Here is a 16,093-nt window from a genome sequence, read left to right as displayed (position 1 = left end):
GGGTAACGACCTTTCACCTTTGCACCCGGTGACCTCTGACCCGCAGACGACCTGCAGTCCATCCAAGATGGCGTTTTTACAGGTAAGAATCGATGAAAATACGCAGTTTTTGGTGAATTTTGCAAGTTTTACCGATACTTTGTCTTGAATACACACAAATATGTGTATGCTGTGTACTTCTGCTGAATATGTTTTGCTATTAAAGAGAAATAAACGTGTTAATTGCAGGAAAACTTAGACGGAAGTTAGGAGGGGCGTTTTTACTCATGTGACTTTGTCTATTTGGCGATCTGAGTCTCGATTTCTGTACCATATGAAGATTTGCTGTATTAGGAGGATATAGCTGGAGGATCACGTTAAGATTTTACTGAAAACAGCAAACCTTTCGGAAAGCAAATTATAGCCAACGTTACTACACATCATACGGAACTGTTGTTTGTTGTATCTGAATTGAAAATAAAAATTTGATTCTCAAAATCACTTACATGTCAAACACATGTAGTGAAAAGTAACTGAATATCATGAAATAGAATCTGACATGTGCATTGTATATTTTCCAGTGGCGCCGTATTAGTTTCTTCGATAAGTAGAAGACCTTATGAAAGTTGCTGTACTTTTTTTTGTTTCAAAAACAAGTTTATACATGTATTTGTTTCAGCAGGAAAAAAACTATCATAAAAATATTATGAGAATCTGACATGTGTGTTATATTGTTTATTTCCAGTGGCGCAGGTTTAACTTCTTTGATAAGGAGATAGTGAAGGATGAGGGAGGGCAGGTGTTTGACGGGCTGAAGGGCATCGACATCTCGGTCTGCGCAAGTGGCAGGGGGCAGATCGTCATCGGGGATATCCTTTTTCATCTTTAAGTCTTCCTTTCAATACTAAAATTGGCTAGTTATTAGAATATTCCTCTATCAGTGACTCTTTTTGACAGGTAGAAACACGTACCTCCAAATTTTCGATGTCCACTGTACATTACTGATAGAGTCACTGATAGAGGAATATTCTACTAACTGATAATTTTATGTGACTGATGGACCTCTTCAACGATAAAATTGGCTAGTCTCCTTTCATTTCATTGTATCTTCGTATCAATACAATACACGTGGGACACAGGCAGCTGTTGCTGGTGTTGTGTCCCACACATAGAAACAAATACAGGGCAGGCAATACTCATTTTCACTTGAGATAAGTGGGGAAAGTCGTGTAAAGTGCCTTTCCCAAGGGCACAAGATTGGTGGCATGGCAGGACTCAAACCCGGGACCTCTTGGTTCCGAGTTGAGCACTCTACCATTACGCCACACGACCCCATTATTTTTCAATCTTATTTTCATCTTTGCAGAATTATTAAACATAAATTGTTTTTGCTCTGTTTCTTCTTCTTCTTCTCCAAACAAAGAAGCTTTTCCTTAACAGTTTGCTACATTATGAAGGGAACATCCACTTCCTAAACCGGAACCTGGAACTCTCCACCTTCAAGGCTTACGAACTCCGCATCACTCATCTGTGCCAGGTTAAACAGCAGGGTATCCTGGTCACTGTCGGGGTGAGTAGGCACAAACAAACACACAAACAAACATACACACAAACACTCACGCACAAACAAACAAACAGCACACATCTGTGTCAGGTCAAACAACTGGGCATCCTGGTTAATGTGGGGGTGAGAATGCACAAACAAACATACAAACACACAAGGAGTATGCACAAACAAACAAAGTGTGGGACCTGCAGAAGAGAGACAAGGTGGTAAACCCGACATGTTCCCATATTGTGCGTGTCATGATTGATTGATTGATTGATTGATTGATTGATTGATTGATTGATTGATTGATTGATTGATTGATTGATTGATTGATTGATTGATTGATTGATTGATTGATTGATTGATTGATTGATTGATTGATATTCTTCCCAGGATGATGAACCAGGTACCAACCCCATCATTAAGGTTTGGAACCTGGAGAAGCGAGACAAGGCAGGAAACCCCACATGTTCCCGTATTGTGCGCGCGGTGCCCGGTAAAGAGTCATCTCCTGTCTCCGCCCTCGCGGTGCACGAGAACCTGAACCTCATGGCTGTCGGCTTTCAGGACGGGACTGTGGTGGTGTACCGGGGAGACGTCACGCGGGACAGGTACTTATAACTTCCTTCCCTTCCTCATCTTTCTTACTTTCTTTAATTACATCTTTGTTAATGCTTAGCCCTATATAACTGGGATTAACACCAGGTATGTACATGTATGTCACTTATATCATGCAATCAGCCCTGTCTGTGAGAGATTGAAAATTTTCCCTATGTTTGCTACGTTAGTCACTATATAGAACTTTTAGGAACCAAAACTTTTTTTTTCACATTATTTACCATAAGTTTAAATATGAGGCAATTAAGTTAGCGAATGTGTCATTAAGATGGTAAAATACAGTATTCTTGAATAATTCTGCTTCAACTTGCATTCTCTGAAGTTGCTGTTACATGTAGTACTAAAAATAATCAAAAAACGTAGTTAACTTGAAGTTGACTAAATATGACATGGTTGTAATCCACAATTGTACTTTCTTCCCCTTTTACTCCTACTTGCTCCGTTCTGAAAGTTTCGTGTTGAAGGACATGTAAGCCTACTTAATCATTCTTAAATAAGAATTTGTGGTACATCATATAGAAAGCCCTAAGCTAGCTCCAGTCTTTTGATAGCTCCCTGCACCCTTTGATTGATATGAGAAGCAACTGGCACAGTAATACCTGCCACTAAATAAAACCATCACAAAATTTGAAGTGATTATAAAATGATGAAATACTGGTAGTATAAAATAGTGTACTAGTAATGAATCTAAGCTATAGAAGATAAAATAAGTAATAAGTTTGCACCACACATCTTAATAACCATTTTTTCTCAACCATTTTCTTTTTCTTTTTTTCTCCACACCCCAGACACAGTAAGTCTCGAGTGATCCACCACACGGCCGGCGCAGTGACCGGTCTGGCCTTCCGACAGGCGGCCAAAGTTAACCACCTGTTCGTGGTCACCAAAGACAGCGTCCAGTCCTACAACCTCACCGCAAAGGACCACAAGGAAGAACTGGACGCATTCGGCTGTGAACCGAGGTAAACAAACTTTTTTAAAAGATCCTAAGCACGGGTAGATAAGGAAAAGATTATGATTGTTTTTAGTACTCAGTTTTTTCTTCTTCTCCAAACACATACCAGGTTAAAATGCACTGTTTATAATATTTCAATCAAAGGTAGCTATAGAATTCGGACCAATCATATTGTGCGTTACATCTAAGTTCTCGTTTTGATAAGGAAGGCTACAAACCAATCAGAATGTGTGTTGCAACTCAAGTGTCTTTTTGAGAAGGAAGGCATAGATCCAATCAAAATCTGTGTGACAACTTGGGCTTATTTTGAATAAGGCCAATCAGAATAAGTGTTACAACTTGTATATCCTTCTACATTGCAGATGTTCAGTACTTAGTGACACATCGCAAGACAACCAGTTTGTGATTGGGCGTCCAGACGCGGTGTATTTTTACCAGACAGACGGGCGCGGCCCGTGTCTGGTGTTTGAGGGAGAGAAGAAGACCCTACAGTGGTACCGAGGGTACCTGGTGGTGGTGGGGAAGGAGAACAAGGCCATGCCTAGGTACAATATACTCCTTCTGTGTCTCAGTCATACATGTACACACACACACACACACACACACACACACACACACACACACACACACACTTACAGTACATGTACAATAATCTTTATGAATGTTGTAAGGTCATTGACTCGATTGAGCTTGTTTTAAAACCTAACTGATGCTTTCACATAAATGCAAGCGTATACGATAGACTCAGACATACATAAATATACACACAGACACACAAACACACACATGTACACACACACACACACTCAGTTTGATAGACTCAAACATGTACACATACACATATACATACAGACACACAATATATATAGATACAGACATCAACCTGACTGAAGATCAAAACGATTCATGTACTGTTACAATAAATTCTCCAAATAGCATAGAGTACTAGAAGCACAGATTCTGAGTTGTATGAATCCTGCTGACTCAGTTTTTGCTCCAATTTCTCCCCCAGACCACCCCCGGGTGGCCAGTCCCGTGACATGAGTATTGTGAACGTGTACGACATCCAGAACAAGTTCATCGCCTACTCCGCACCACTGCCAGATGTTACTGATGTCATCTGTGAATGGGGATCTCTCTACATACTCACAGGTCAGCACAAAGAACATCTCTTTTACCTCCTTTATTTTTCTTTAACGGCTCTCGGTGGCAAATTCTGACATGTCAGTGGCAAGACTCTCTCTTTTACTTAGGTCGAGGAAAAAAATGTTGTGTTTCCTTGCCTGTTTCAGTCCGAAAAAATTAGGGTTAGTAGGTAGGGATTATCTTTGGCCATCTCTACCTATCCAACTTATACTTTTATTTTTTATTTATTTTCCATCATTTTTATACAGGGTAACCCAATGCAATTCAGTGATGGCACTGATTTTCAACGGGGCCCTGTATGATTGTATGATACAATATAGTTCAACAAAGTAAAACTTGCATGAAGACACTACACTTGTATATTTTCAATGTCAATGTTGGAAAACTAATTGTACAATGTTTCATCTCTTAGGTGTCAGATCTTGGAGCTAAAAAGGTCGATCAGCTTAAAAAATTCAGTTTATGTCCCTTTCAGGAGTCCACAAAAAAAGGCTAGGGTCGGCTGTTTTTTCTAAGGTTGGTCAGGAAACAGTAGACACAATATACTTTATCAAGAATGCTTTTGTAAGTTTTATGCCAAAGACTTTTTTTTGTATTTTAATATTTTTCAGAAGGGAATCATCTTATGCAGCTGACAGAGAATAACATCAAAAACTGGATTTTCTGTTTTTTTTTTAATTTTTTCTATATTTTGATGTTTTTCAGGAGAGAACCGTTTGATGCAGTTGATAGAGAAAGACATCCAGACCAAGCTGGAGATGTTGTTTAAGAAGAACCTGTATGTGTTAGCCATAAACCTGGCCAAGTCTCAGCACTTTGACCAGGACGGTCTGGTGGACATATTTACTCAGTACGGAGACCATCTGTACAGCAAGGGCGACTATGATGGGGCTATCAACCAGTATGTCAAGACTATAGGTAAAATACAATACTATAAGTTGAAATCATTATTAATAAAAGACATACTATAAGTTGAAATCATTATTGATATTACAAATTACTAATAAACTGGTGGGCATACAAATTTAGTATCTAATACCAGCTCAGAGAAGAACGACAAACAGTCATGCCTTTAAATATCAGCGTTATCAGAATTGAGGTGTTCAAAAACATTTTTCAAGAACCATCGTAGAGTGGAACTCATTACCACTAAGTACAGTTCCTGTTGATGATTTATACTGTATCAATTCAGATGATTTTTCTCATGATGTCTAAACTATGCTCAACTATGAGAGAACTACTAGAGAATAGAATGTACTAAGCCCATTGTGACTGCGTTTCTTTCTCAGGTAAACTGGAGCCGTCCTATGTGATAAGAAAGTTCCTGGATGCCCAGAGGATCCACAACCTGACTGCATATCTACAGTCACTACACAAGGCCCAGCTGGCTACAGAAGATCACACCACACTGCTACTCAACTGTTATACTAAACTGAAGGACACCAACAAACTGGACCAGTTCATCTACTCTAAGGTAGGAATGTAAAAATTTTAAAAGTAATTCAATCATTTATATCATCAGTTCCCTGACTTCCGAGGGTTAGATGTGCTTGTGGCTTGATGGCAGCCCACCACTTGCCTCTATCCTGTTGGTTGACGTTATGCAGGTTCAAGTGGTGGAATTCCTCCCTTATGTTGTCAAACCATTTCTTCTTTGGTCGACCACGAGGGTGTGGGCCTTCCACATCCAGTGTGAGGATCTTCTTCGTCCATTTCTCACTGTCCATTGTTTTTCCTCTCCAGGACAAAGAGGTAGACTTTGATGATTATGTACTAGACGGCATTTAAGGTGTGGTAGTTTTTTTCTAGAGTCCCAAAGCACTGTATGTAAGAGGGTGAAGTCTACCCTCTCTAATTTCCTTGTCTCTCCTTTGTTTTTCTCCAGGACAAAGAGGTAGACTTTGATGATTATGTAGACGGCATTTAAGGTGTGGTAGTTTTTTTCTAGAGTCCCAAAGCACTGTATGTAAGAGGGTGAAGTCTACCCTCTCTAATTTCCATGTCTCTTTCCTTTGTTTTTTTCCAGGATAAAGAGGTAGACTTTGATGTGGAAACTGCGATCAAAGTGTGTCGCCAGGCTGGGTACTACGACCACGCCCTGTCCCTGGCAGAACGACACAGTCAGCACGAGTGGTACCTCAAAATTCAGCTCGAGGACATCAAGGTGTGTCTAAGACTCTCTCCCAGATATGCCTGCTTCTTTTCTTTTAGAATTTGAATCCAGAAGCTAAAAGTTCTGGGCTCGAATCCCTATTTTATCTCTCAACTCGGGTGAGATTGAGTCCCTAGCCTCAGTCAGGGACGTCCTCTCAGTTTGGACCTTAAGATTCAGCTCGAGGACATCAATTTTTGTCTTTGATACGTCGGTGAAGGTTTTACATCCAGGTAATAAGATATGCCAAAAATCTGTAACTCAAGAAACTGGATATGATTTTGGAAACGGTCAGACGTTTCAGGTAACACTACCTTTTCGCCAAAAAAGCAGTTACTCAAGCAACTGGATATGATTTAGTTGCTTGAGTAACTGCTTTTTTGGTGTATTGTATTACCTGGATGTCTAACCTTCATCGACGTAACTGCAGACTCTCGCCGACCTGCACAGACTCAGACCTCCAGGAGGCCAGTGAAGCTGCTCGGACTTTTGCTGAGAGAAATAGCGACAAGCTATGATGATCGACGTAACACTACCTTTCGTCAGTGACACTAGAGACTGCAGAAGAAATGCAGGTTTATAAGCAAGAACTATTGACTTATATGCAAATAAGTGAAACTTTCCCCCATCCAGGACTACCAGAAGGCTCTAACGTACATCTCCAAACTGGGCTTCTACGAAGCTGAGAGTAACATGAAGAAATACGGCAAAATTCTCATGTCAGAGGTAAGGAGTACAATTCATTTTTTTCACAATTATTATATATTTCCACTCTCGCCAAGGTGATCGATTAAGGATTGGGTGGAAAAGACCTCGGCGAGCTAGTGTCGAGTGTCTGCTCCCTGTCATACATGCGACTCTCACAGTGAGTGTGGGGTGGCGGGGGGGGGTTGCGTCCCCGCTCATCATCTACCCTGACGTCCTGTACTCGTCGCGCCGAGTTCACGTCGCTCTAGTTACCAGGCTACTCACGAGACGGGTTGTACGCTAACCCCGCTACCTTCTCTCTGTCGCCCCGCTTCACAAAACTGATGAAGTATGAGGGGTTGGTCACATGGCCTGACATCTCGCTCAACAAGAGTCTCGCGAGATGTCAGTCCATTGTGACGTAAGTGGGAATAATTATATATTTCCACTCTCGCCAAGGTGATCGATTAAGGATTGGGTGGAAAAGACCTCGGCTACGCTACAGTGATCGGGAGCCTTAACCCCTGTCATAGGCTCACTCTCAAACCTCTTCCTCATTATCCCCCAATCCTTATCCTTCCCATTCCTTACCCTCTCCTCTCCCATTCCTTACTCACGTCACGTAAGGCAAAGACACTCAGTAGGCCAAGACACGTAGACACACCATGAGAGGGTAGTCTTCTTTTCTTTTTATTCAATCTCGATTTAACGTCTGTGGAACTCGCCCGCCTGGGGCACAATTACTGAGTCCCCGAACTGTAGTCACTGAGCCCTCGCTCGCAACAAGCTTGCCAGCAGTTCTTGTACTACTGGCCGTGGTCCGTAAAGGAGCGGGGCCCGTTCCAGACCCATTTACCCACTGGTAGCCGACACCCTCTCTTCCTAGAGCTTCAGTGGATCAAGGGCTACTTGCGCCTGCTTTCCAAACTGGGATGATGACGGTATACGTGATACTGGATACACACCTGTTTCTAAAGCACTTCAATCTTATCTCATCCTCAAGTGTACCCCAAACTCTCGGGTACGGGTACATCTCCTTCGGTTTTCCTAATCTAAAACGGTAACCCTTCCGTTTACTCAAATGTGTCGGCTACCTTAAGTAAATTTAGGTCTGGAGGGGCCCTCGCTCGCTTCCCGGGCCACCAGCCGAAGCTATATGGTGGCGGCAAACCCTGGGGAAAGCACGCACGGTCCACGAGTTAGGGCTTAGCCAGCCATAAAATGCCAAAACTAGGTAGCTATCTCACATACATACAACCGAAAAATTGTACTACTCAAAGCGCCTTCCTATGCGTTTACGATACCTGTACGCATCTCCATACGACGTACAAAACAAAGAGAAATGACCCATTGCAAGGCCAAACCAAAAGGTCAATGGCTAAAGAAAGACGACCGAAAACTGTCCCACCGTCTCCCCTTCTGCTGTTGATAGCCTTTATGGAAGACGACCGAAAACTGTCCTATAGCCACCCTCTGCTGTCGGTTGTCGCCATGAAAGACGACCGAAAGCTGTCTTACCGTCTCTCCTCCAGCTGTCGATTGTCGCTAGGAAAGACGACCGAAAACTGCTCTACTGCCTCTCCTCCTGCTGTCGATAGTCGCCCAGTGACCAAAAGACGATCAGAAGACTACCGAAATCTGCCCTCCATCTCCATACCCCTTGTGGTTGTCGGAAACCTCCACGCATAGGGAGAGCGAAACTATTCAAATAGTTTCCCATCTAACTCGAGATTGTCCAACAACCTCTATCCCCCGGGAAAGCGATAAACCATAAAACTGTCCAACAGTTTTCCGCAATAAATTTAGAGACTGTCCGACGGCGTCTACCACTACTGATACCTGACACTTACCTTCAGTTTCTCGCTTCTAGATTGTCCAACAAGCTCTATGCACCGGCAAAGCGATATGCCATAAAAACCGTCTAACAGTTTTACGCACCAAATTCTGAGACTGTCCGACAGTCTCTAACACTTCTGGTACACGAAACTGTCCCACAGTTTCTCGCTTCGAGATTGTCCAACAATCTCTATCCAGGGGAAGCGATATGCCATAAAACTGTCCAACAGTTTTACGCCCCAAATTCTGAGACTGTCCGACAGTCCCTACCACCTCTGATACACGAAACTGTCCTACAGTTTCTCGCTTCGAGACTGTCCGACAATCTCAGAGAAGCTCCGCCAACACCAAAAGGAAACTTAGAAAGAATTGTCCCACAGTCTTTCCCCGAAGTAGGCCTCAGGTTGTTCCACTACCAGCCCGATGCAAAACCGTTGATTATCCGACAAACTTTTCTCTCCGAGGAAACGAGCCACCAACGCTTAAAACAAACGAAAAGGGCAAAAAAATAAGACTGTAAAGAAGTGTGAAACGCCCCGAGGTACACACACGTGATTCCGGGACGGACACACGCAAAAATAAGGTCGTAAAATGACGGAGGCAAAACTCCTACCCACGGCGTCTCTGCGTTCCGTGCCGGGACTCCCTGCGGGATGGCCAGTGCCGACAACGCGGAACTGGGTCCCGAGAGAACTGTCACTATCTTCGGGATGCCTACTCGCTCTATCCGGTGGCAGGGGTTGCTGCAGCGCTAACCGCCGGGTCACACTCCCGTTCCGCCTGGGGCGGCAAGACGCTTCGCCCGGGGCGGGAAACTCCTCTCGTTGACCGGGCTGTACCCGACCGCTGGCAGGCTTGCATCCACGGGCTGGTTTCCCCTCGTGGTCTGCGTTGTACTCGCGTTCGAGGTCTCCACAGTGTTCCTCCGGCAGTCTGCCTGTGAAATAGAAAACACGTTACCCAGAGGAAGAGGGATAGCACACGTACTTATCTGCCGAGGCATGCACGTGCGCGCTGCCACGTCGACAAATCTTTATCTAGCCTGCGCTCCGAAATACCACCAAACAAACCTGTTTCCTCGAGACACTACCACAACAGTACCTTCTAAACCAGGAAACCAACGCGGGAATTCTGCATGGAACCAGAATAATGCTGCCACCGCCGGAATCACAGAAAAATGGCCGGATCAACCGGAGCTAAACCACACGCTACCTTCGCTGGGGCTGGCTTCACAAAACTGATGAAGTATGAGGGGTTGGTCACATGGCCTGACATCTCGCTCAACAAGAGTCTCGCGAGATGTCAGTCCATTGTGACGTAAGTGGGAATATATTGACATTCAGTCACCTCTGCCTACACAACTGTGTGTTTAATTCAATTCATCATCAACTAGATTTTTGTTTGTCTAAGGAGACAGAGGCTGGTATTGCCCTATGCACCACATGTGTGTATGAAGGACTTACTAACTTTCCTTCCATGTAAACTACAGGTTCCCCAGCAGACCACAGAGCTATTAAAGCGACTGTGTACAGACTACAGACCCAGTGACATCCCACTGGCTGATGAACAGACACTACAGGGGGGGATGCCAGCCAGGTATAATTGTATCAAAGAATTTTGAACTGAAACTTTCATGTGTTTTTGTATGTTTATGTGTGTGTGTGTGTGTGTGTGTGTGTGTGTGACACTGTCTTTATGTGTCTCAGTGTGTTTGTCTGTGTGTCTGTTTATGTATTTGTGTGTGTGTGTGTGTGTGTGTGTGTGCATGTGTGTTTGTGTGTGTGTTTGTGTGTGCGTGTTTGTGTGTGTGAGAGTGTGTGTATGAGTGTATGTGAATTTGTATGTGTATGTGTGTACATGTCTATGCAAGTGCAAAGCCAAGCTGAATGTTGTGTTGTTGTCCATGATATTTCCTCACTAATCTGTTGCAGGATCCATAAAGCCCCAGCTGATGAGTTTATCCACATCTTTGTCAGCAACTCTTCCAAACTCATGGAGTTCTTGGAGCACATGATCAAGGTAAAGTAACTGTTGTTTTACTCGTCTGGTAGTCTAAAGTCTTGACAATTCCTCACATAAGTTTGCGTATCTTATTGCCAAGTCAAATATGACTTCACACAAAGAGTTGTACAGGTGCTGTAGCAGACACCCTGTGGTGTTGGGTTACATTATGTAGCAGGACAGTCCTGGAAGGACTGCATCCACATATTATATGAAAATGTGTTTGAGTAACAATAAACAGGGCAGTACTATAATTTGTTAGGCAAAACCAGGTAGGTAAACATTATGCATTTGCTTTGCTAAATGTTATCTTAAGTTTCTAGTATCATTCTTTTTTTTTCCCCAGGTGCAGCCCAGTTCCCCCTCCCTGCTGTATAACACCCTACTGGAGCTGTACCTACATGACATGGCTCATGATGGGAGTCAGAAGGCAGAGTTGGACAGGAAGAGTTTGGACCTTCTGCAAAACACAGATGCTCACTATGATGTCAACCAGGCCCTCGTGCTCTGTCAGATGCACAATTATAAGGTACCAAGTATGCAAATGATATGCAAATTTAATATGTAAAAATAAAGCTTATAAGTAGTGCATGCCAAGACACTCACTATAATGCCAACCAGGCTAATGCAAGTCAGATGCAAACTCAACTACCTGTATTTGCATATTGGTGACCCTTTCTTGTACGATACAAGAGAAGGATCACAAATATGCAAATTATATGCAAAAAAAGGCAAATAACTCATGAAATGTTACATGTATTTGCCATGTAACTTGTATATATAATTTTGTAATTTCTTTGGCTAGAGACAGTGGACAAGTGATCACTCTTGACAGATTGCTTAATGCTTGTATCAATTATTATAGAAAATATTATCGTAACTGTATGTCATCTTGTGTGTTTGTTACATTATTTCAGGCGGGTATCCTGTACCTGTATGAGCGTGAGCGACTGTACCAGCAGATCCTTCGGTACCACATGGACCATGACGAGTACGTCCACATCATCAACACCTGTAAGAAGTTTGGGGGACAGGTGAGACCTTTATCCTTCAGACAACTTCTTGTCATTTGTTATGTTTACCGAAGGAAAATATAATGTTTTTGCTCAGTTTCTTCCTCTTCCTCTCCAAACACTGACCTCGGACCTGGCCAATGACCTGATTTGTTGACATCTGTCACCATGGTAACTGGTGTTGGGTTACATAATGTTGCAATTTTAAAGTAGGAGGGATTTAGACTGCTGTCACCATATATGAATGTGTTTGAGTAAGAATCAACAGAGCAGACCATATGCGAACTTCAAAGTAAACATGCAATTGCTTTGCAAATGTTACCTTAAATTTTGTTTTTGTTACAGGACCCAAACCTGTGGGTGCAGGCATTGGCATATTTTGCCCGTAAGGAGGAGAACTTTACTCCTTTAGCTGATGGGTTTCAGTTGAACAGAAAAAAAGACATTCAAGCACAAATAAACTGACCATTTTTGTTTTGTTTCAGGACCCAAACCTGTGGGTCCAGGCGTTGGCATATTTTGCCCGTAAGGAAGAGAACTGCCGTACACAGATGATGGAGGTTCTACAGCACATCGACAGACACAACCTGCTGCCCCCACTGCTAGTGGTGCAGACCCTGGCTCACAACTCAACTGCTACACTGGCTGTGGTCAAGGTACGGGTGGATACATCTCTTCATCCATAGTATGTGTTGGTGTGTGTGTATTGGTGTGGTGTGTATGTTTGCATGTGTGTGTGTGTGTTTGTGTATTGGTGTGTGTGTGTGTGTGTGTGTGTGTATTGGTGTGTGTGTGTGTGTGTGTGTGTGTATTGGTGTGTGTATGTGTATGTGTGTGTTTGTGTGTGTGTTTGTGTGTGTATAGTGTTGTGTGTGTGTGTGTGTGTGTGTGTGTGTGTGCCATATGTGTGTGCATGCATGTGTTTTTGCAGAATTACTGTAGATGTATTGTGTTGTATCTGTACGATTACATCACACGTCAGCTGCAGTACTAATGTTTGTTTGTTTGTTTGTTTGTTTGTTTGACCAGGATTACATCACACGACGACTGCAGCAGGAGAATGACCAGATCCAGGAGGATGAACGTTTGATCCATCAGTACAGACAGGAGACAGAGAAGATGAGGAGTCAGATACAGGAACTCAAGACTAGGTGTGAAAAGCTGTTTCTTTTAAAGGCATCAAATGTGATTTCAGAGCAGCAAAACTGGATATATTCTTAATAAGGCCATTTGTATTGTATAAAGGGAGAATGCAAGATTGTTGCAATATTATCAGCCGAATTTTCTTCTTGTTTGAAAATTGTTTTGTTTAGAAAAGGCTGCATGTTTGTGTTTTAAAAGTTTTACCCATTGTTTTTGCAGTGCGAAGATTTTCCAGGTGTCGAAGTGCAGCATTTGTAACCATCCGCTGGAACTGCCTTCTGTACACTTCCTGTGTCAGCACTCCTTCCACCAACAGTAAGTACACTTCCCTACACACACACGCATGCACACACACACACACACACACACACACACACAGAACTGCCTTCTGTGCACTTCTTGTGTCAGCACTCCTTCCACCAACAGTAAGTACACTTCCCTACACACACACGCATGCACACACACACACACACACAGAACTGCCTTCTGTACACTTCCTGTGTCAGCACTCCTTCCACCAACAGTAAGTACACTTCCCTACACACACACGCATGCACACACACACACACACACACACAGAACTGCCTTCTGTGCACTTCTTGTGTCAGCACTCCTTCCACCAACAGTAAGTACACTTCCCTACACACACACGCATGCACACACACACACACACACACAGAACTGCCTTCTGTGCACTTCTTGTGTCAGCACTCCTTCCACCAACAGTAAGTACACTTTCCTACAGATACATACATGCACAAACACACACACACACAGGCAAACACACACACATGCACACGCACATACACACTGTCTGAGGAAAGCAGGAATATCTATAGCAATCTGTATGGAATGGCTGATATTGTACATCTAGCTTACTGTTATAAATGGTGCATAAGACCTCTGAAGACACTAGATCTAATGCAGAATCCTGAAAAAATTTAGAATGCTTTATAAATGATTGATTGTGCTTTTCGGTTGTAGTTATACATTTTTCTTCCTTCTCTTTTCCAGTTGTTTTGAAGGCTATGCAGAGAATGAGACAGAATGTCCAGTCTGTATGCCAGAGAACAGGTAACTAAACTTCAATCTCATTCAACATTTTCAGTCATTCTTTAGGTATGTGTCAGTCTGACACATGCCTAAATAGAATACAATGTACATGTAGTTAATTGATTAATCCCACCACACTCATCGAAACAGTCTGGGAGGCTAACGATTGCCTGATTTTGTTTTCTTAGAAAAATCCTGGACATTATCAGAGCTCAGGAGCAACACAAAGAACTCCATGAACAGTTTCACCACCAGGTGGGTTTACTCTCTTCATATTCCAACACCAAAAAAAAATACAACATACGGGATGTTACTGTTATGTGCACAAATACAACCTTATATTGAGACGTTCTTCCAAAGTGCTTTGCACAATACATTATGGGTTTTGCGCAGGTGCAGTACGTTCTGCCGACATTTTGATGACACCATGGATACTGATGATGATCTTCGCACCTGGAAAATTCCGCTAACATGACTGTATACTTTCATGTGTTTTCCAGCTGGAGAGAGCACCAGATGGGTTCTCTGTTGTAGCAGACTACTTCGGCAGAGGGGTGTTTAACAAGGTAGGCTGTTTTCGTGTTGCTAGTTGGTCGGCTAGTTGGCTATTTTCACTAAGTCTTGTTTTAAAACAGAAAAGTAGAATTTAACCTCTTTTTTTCATTTGACCGATCCTTATTCTTTCCTGATCTTGTGTTGTCCATGTCCACCCAGGTCACACTGATCACAGACTCCCCTGCTGCCCCACCGCCCTCTGGTGTAAACCCCTTTGGAGAGCCTCCAGAACTACAAATAAAACCAGCAGCCCCCAAACCAGCCTCCAAGTCAGCTGCTGCCCCCAATCCATTCGATGATGATGATGACACAAGCAACCCCTTCCTCGCAGAAAGCACGAATCCATTCGGTGAACCAGAAAGTACCAACCCTTTCGGGGAGGATTAAGCTTTGGTTCGGTATTGAAAATCTTCGGCAAATAATCAGTTACTCAATTTTGAAAACTCATATCCAGTTGCTTGAGTAATTGTTTTTTGGGGTATCTTATTACCTAGATGTCTAACCTTCACTGACATCTTGAATGTCTTTCTTTCTCAGCTTGAAAGTTCATTTGTGCTTGTAGAATTCTTTAATTACAAGGAGGGTCTTTAACTCTGTGGAATTTGCATAACTTGACTGCATAGAAGTAGACTAGACTCATTCATACAGCCTGAAATTTTAGCAAATATTTCGAACCAAAAATTGCCTGTTACTGTTAGATGACAGCAATATATTATATTATGATCATGTACATGTTGCATATGTATACTAGTTACCTTGCAAGAATGAAATTTACTCAGCCTTCACGTAATTTAGATCTGTGAATTGCTGTACAAGCTGTTTCCACAAACTAATAATATCCTAAATACTAGTACCACAGAAGACTTTTGGTACAGGTATATTTTATAATTTTTTTTTTATATTCCATATTTGGAATCATTTCAGTCTGGAAAATTCATATAATGTATGATGATGTATCATTTTCTAGCCAAAATCTTGGGTTTCTTTGACATTGTGTAAATTTAAAGCAAGCCTTTAATATTGTATCTGTATGCTATAATGTATGATTACAATGGCAATGCATCTGTATATGTATCTGCTTCCATCAAAAACATAAATTGATAGTAAAGAAAAAAAGGTCCGAGTACATTTATTATTTAGAATATGTATGAATATTTAAATGTATTATGTTGAAATGAGCTGAAAGTTAAAGTATGTGAATAGAAGAATGATAACAGGCAGCATGGTCAAAACTAATGTATTGCTTTAAGGCTCATGATGGAGAATATAAGATAAAGACAAAATGTCTGAGAAGTTGTTTTTTTTCTATTTTGTGCCGTTGTGTGTGCGTGCGCATGTGTGTGTGTGTGTGATATATTGCAAAAGCCTAAGGTACAGAATTTTTAGCTTAGCGTTGGCTAAATTGT

General features: G+C 42.3%; 1 protein-coding gene across 1 annotated transcript; it reads left to right on the top strand.

Annotated features, from left to right (window-relative positions):
* The first annotated feature begins 14 nt into the window (after positions 1-14).
* Positions 15-15,074, top strand: LOC109472974 (vacuolar protein sorting-associated protein 11 homolog). Its single transcript, XM_019772837.1, has 22 exons — positions 15-82; positions 725-838; positions 1,406-1,549; positions 1,922-2,139; positions 2,935-3,108; positions 3,464-3,646; positions 4,114-4,253; positions 4,953-5,165; positions 5,537-5,721; positions 6,274-6,411; positions 7,033-7,125; positions 10,412-10,518; positions 10,854-10,941; positions 11,270-11,452; positions 11,841-11,957; positions 12,422-12,592; positions 12,966-13,087; positions 13,299-13,394; positions 14,094-14,153; positions 14,321-14,387; positions 14,633-14,698; positions 14,847-15,074. The coding sequence occupies exons 1-22, from the start codon at positions 68-70 to the stop codon at positions 15,072-15,074; spliced, it is 2,922 nt and encodes a 973-aa protein (XP_019628396.1). The 5' UTR covers positions 15-67.
* Positions 15,075-16,093: the final 1,019 nt, after the last annotated feature.

This window comes from Branchiostoma belcheri, unplaced genomic scaffold (assembly GCF_001625305.1).
Source record: "Branchiostoma belcheri isolate BF01 breed outbred unplaced genomic scaffold, Haploidv18h27 scaffold29, whole genome shotgun sequence".
NCBI lineage: Eukaryota > Metazoa > Chordata > Leptocardii > Amphioxiformes > Branchiostomatidae > Branchiostoma > Branchiostoma belcheri.
This window is presented reverse-complemented; position numbering and strand designations above follow the sequence as displayed.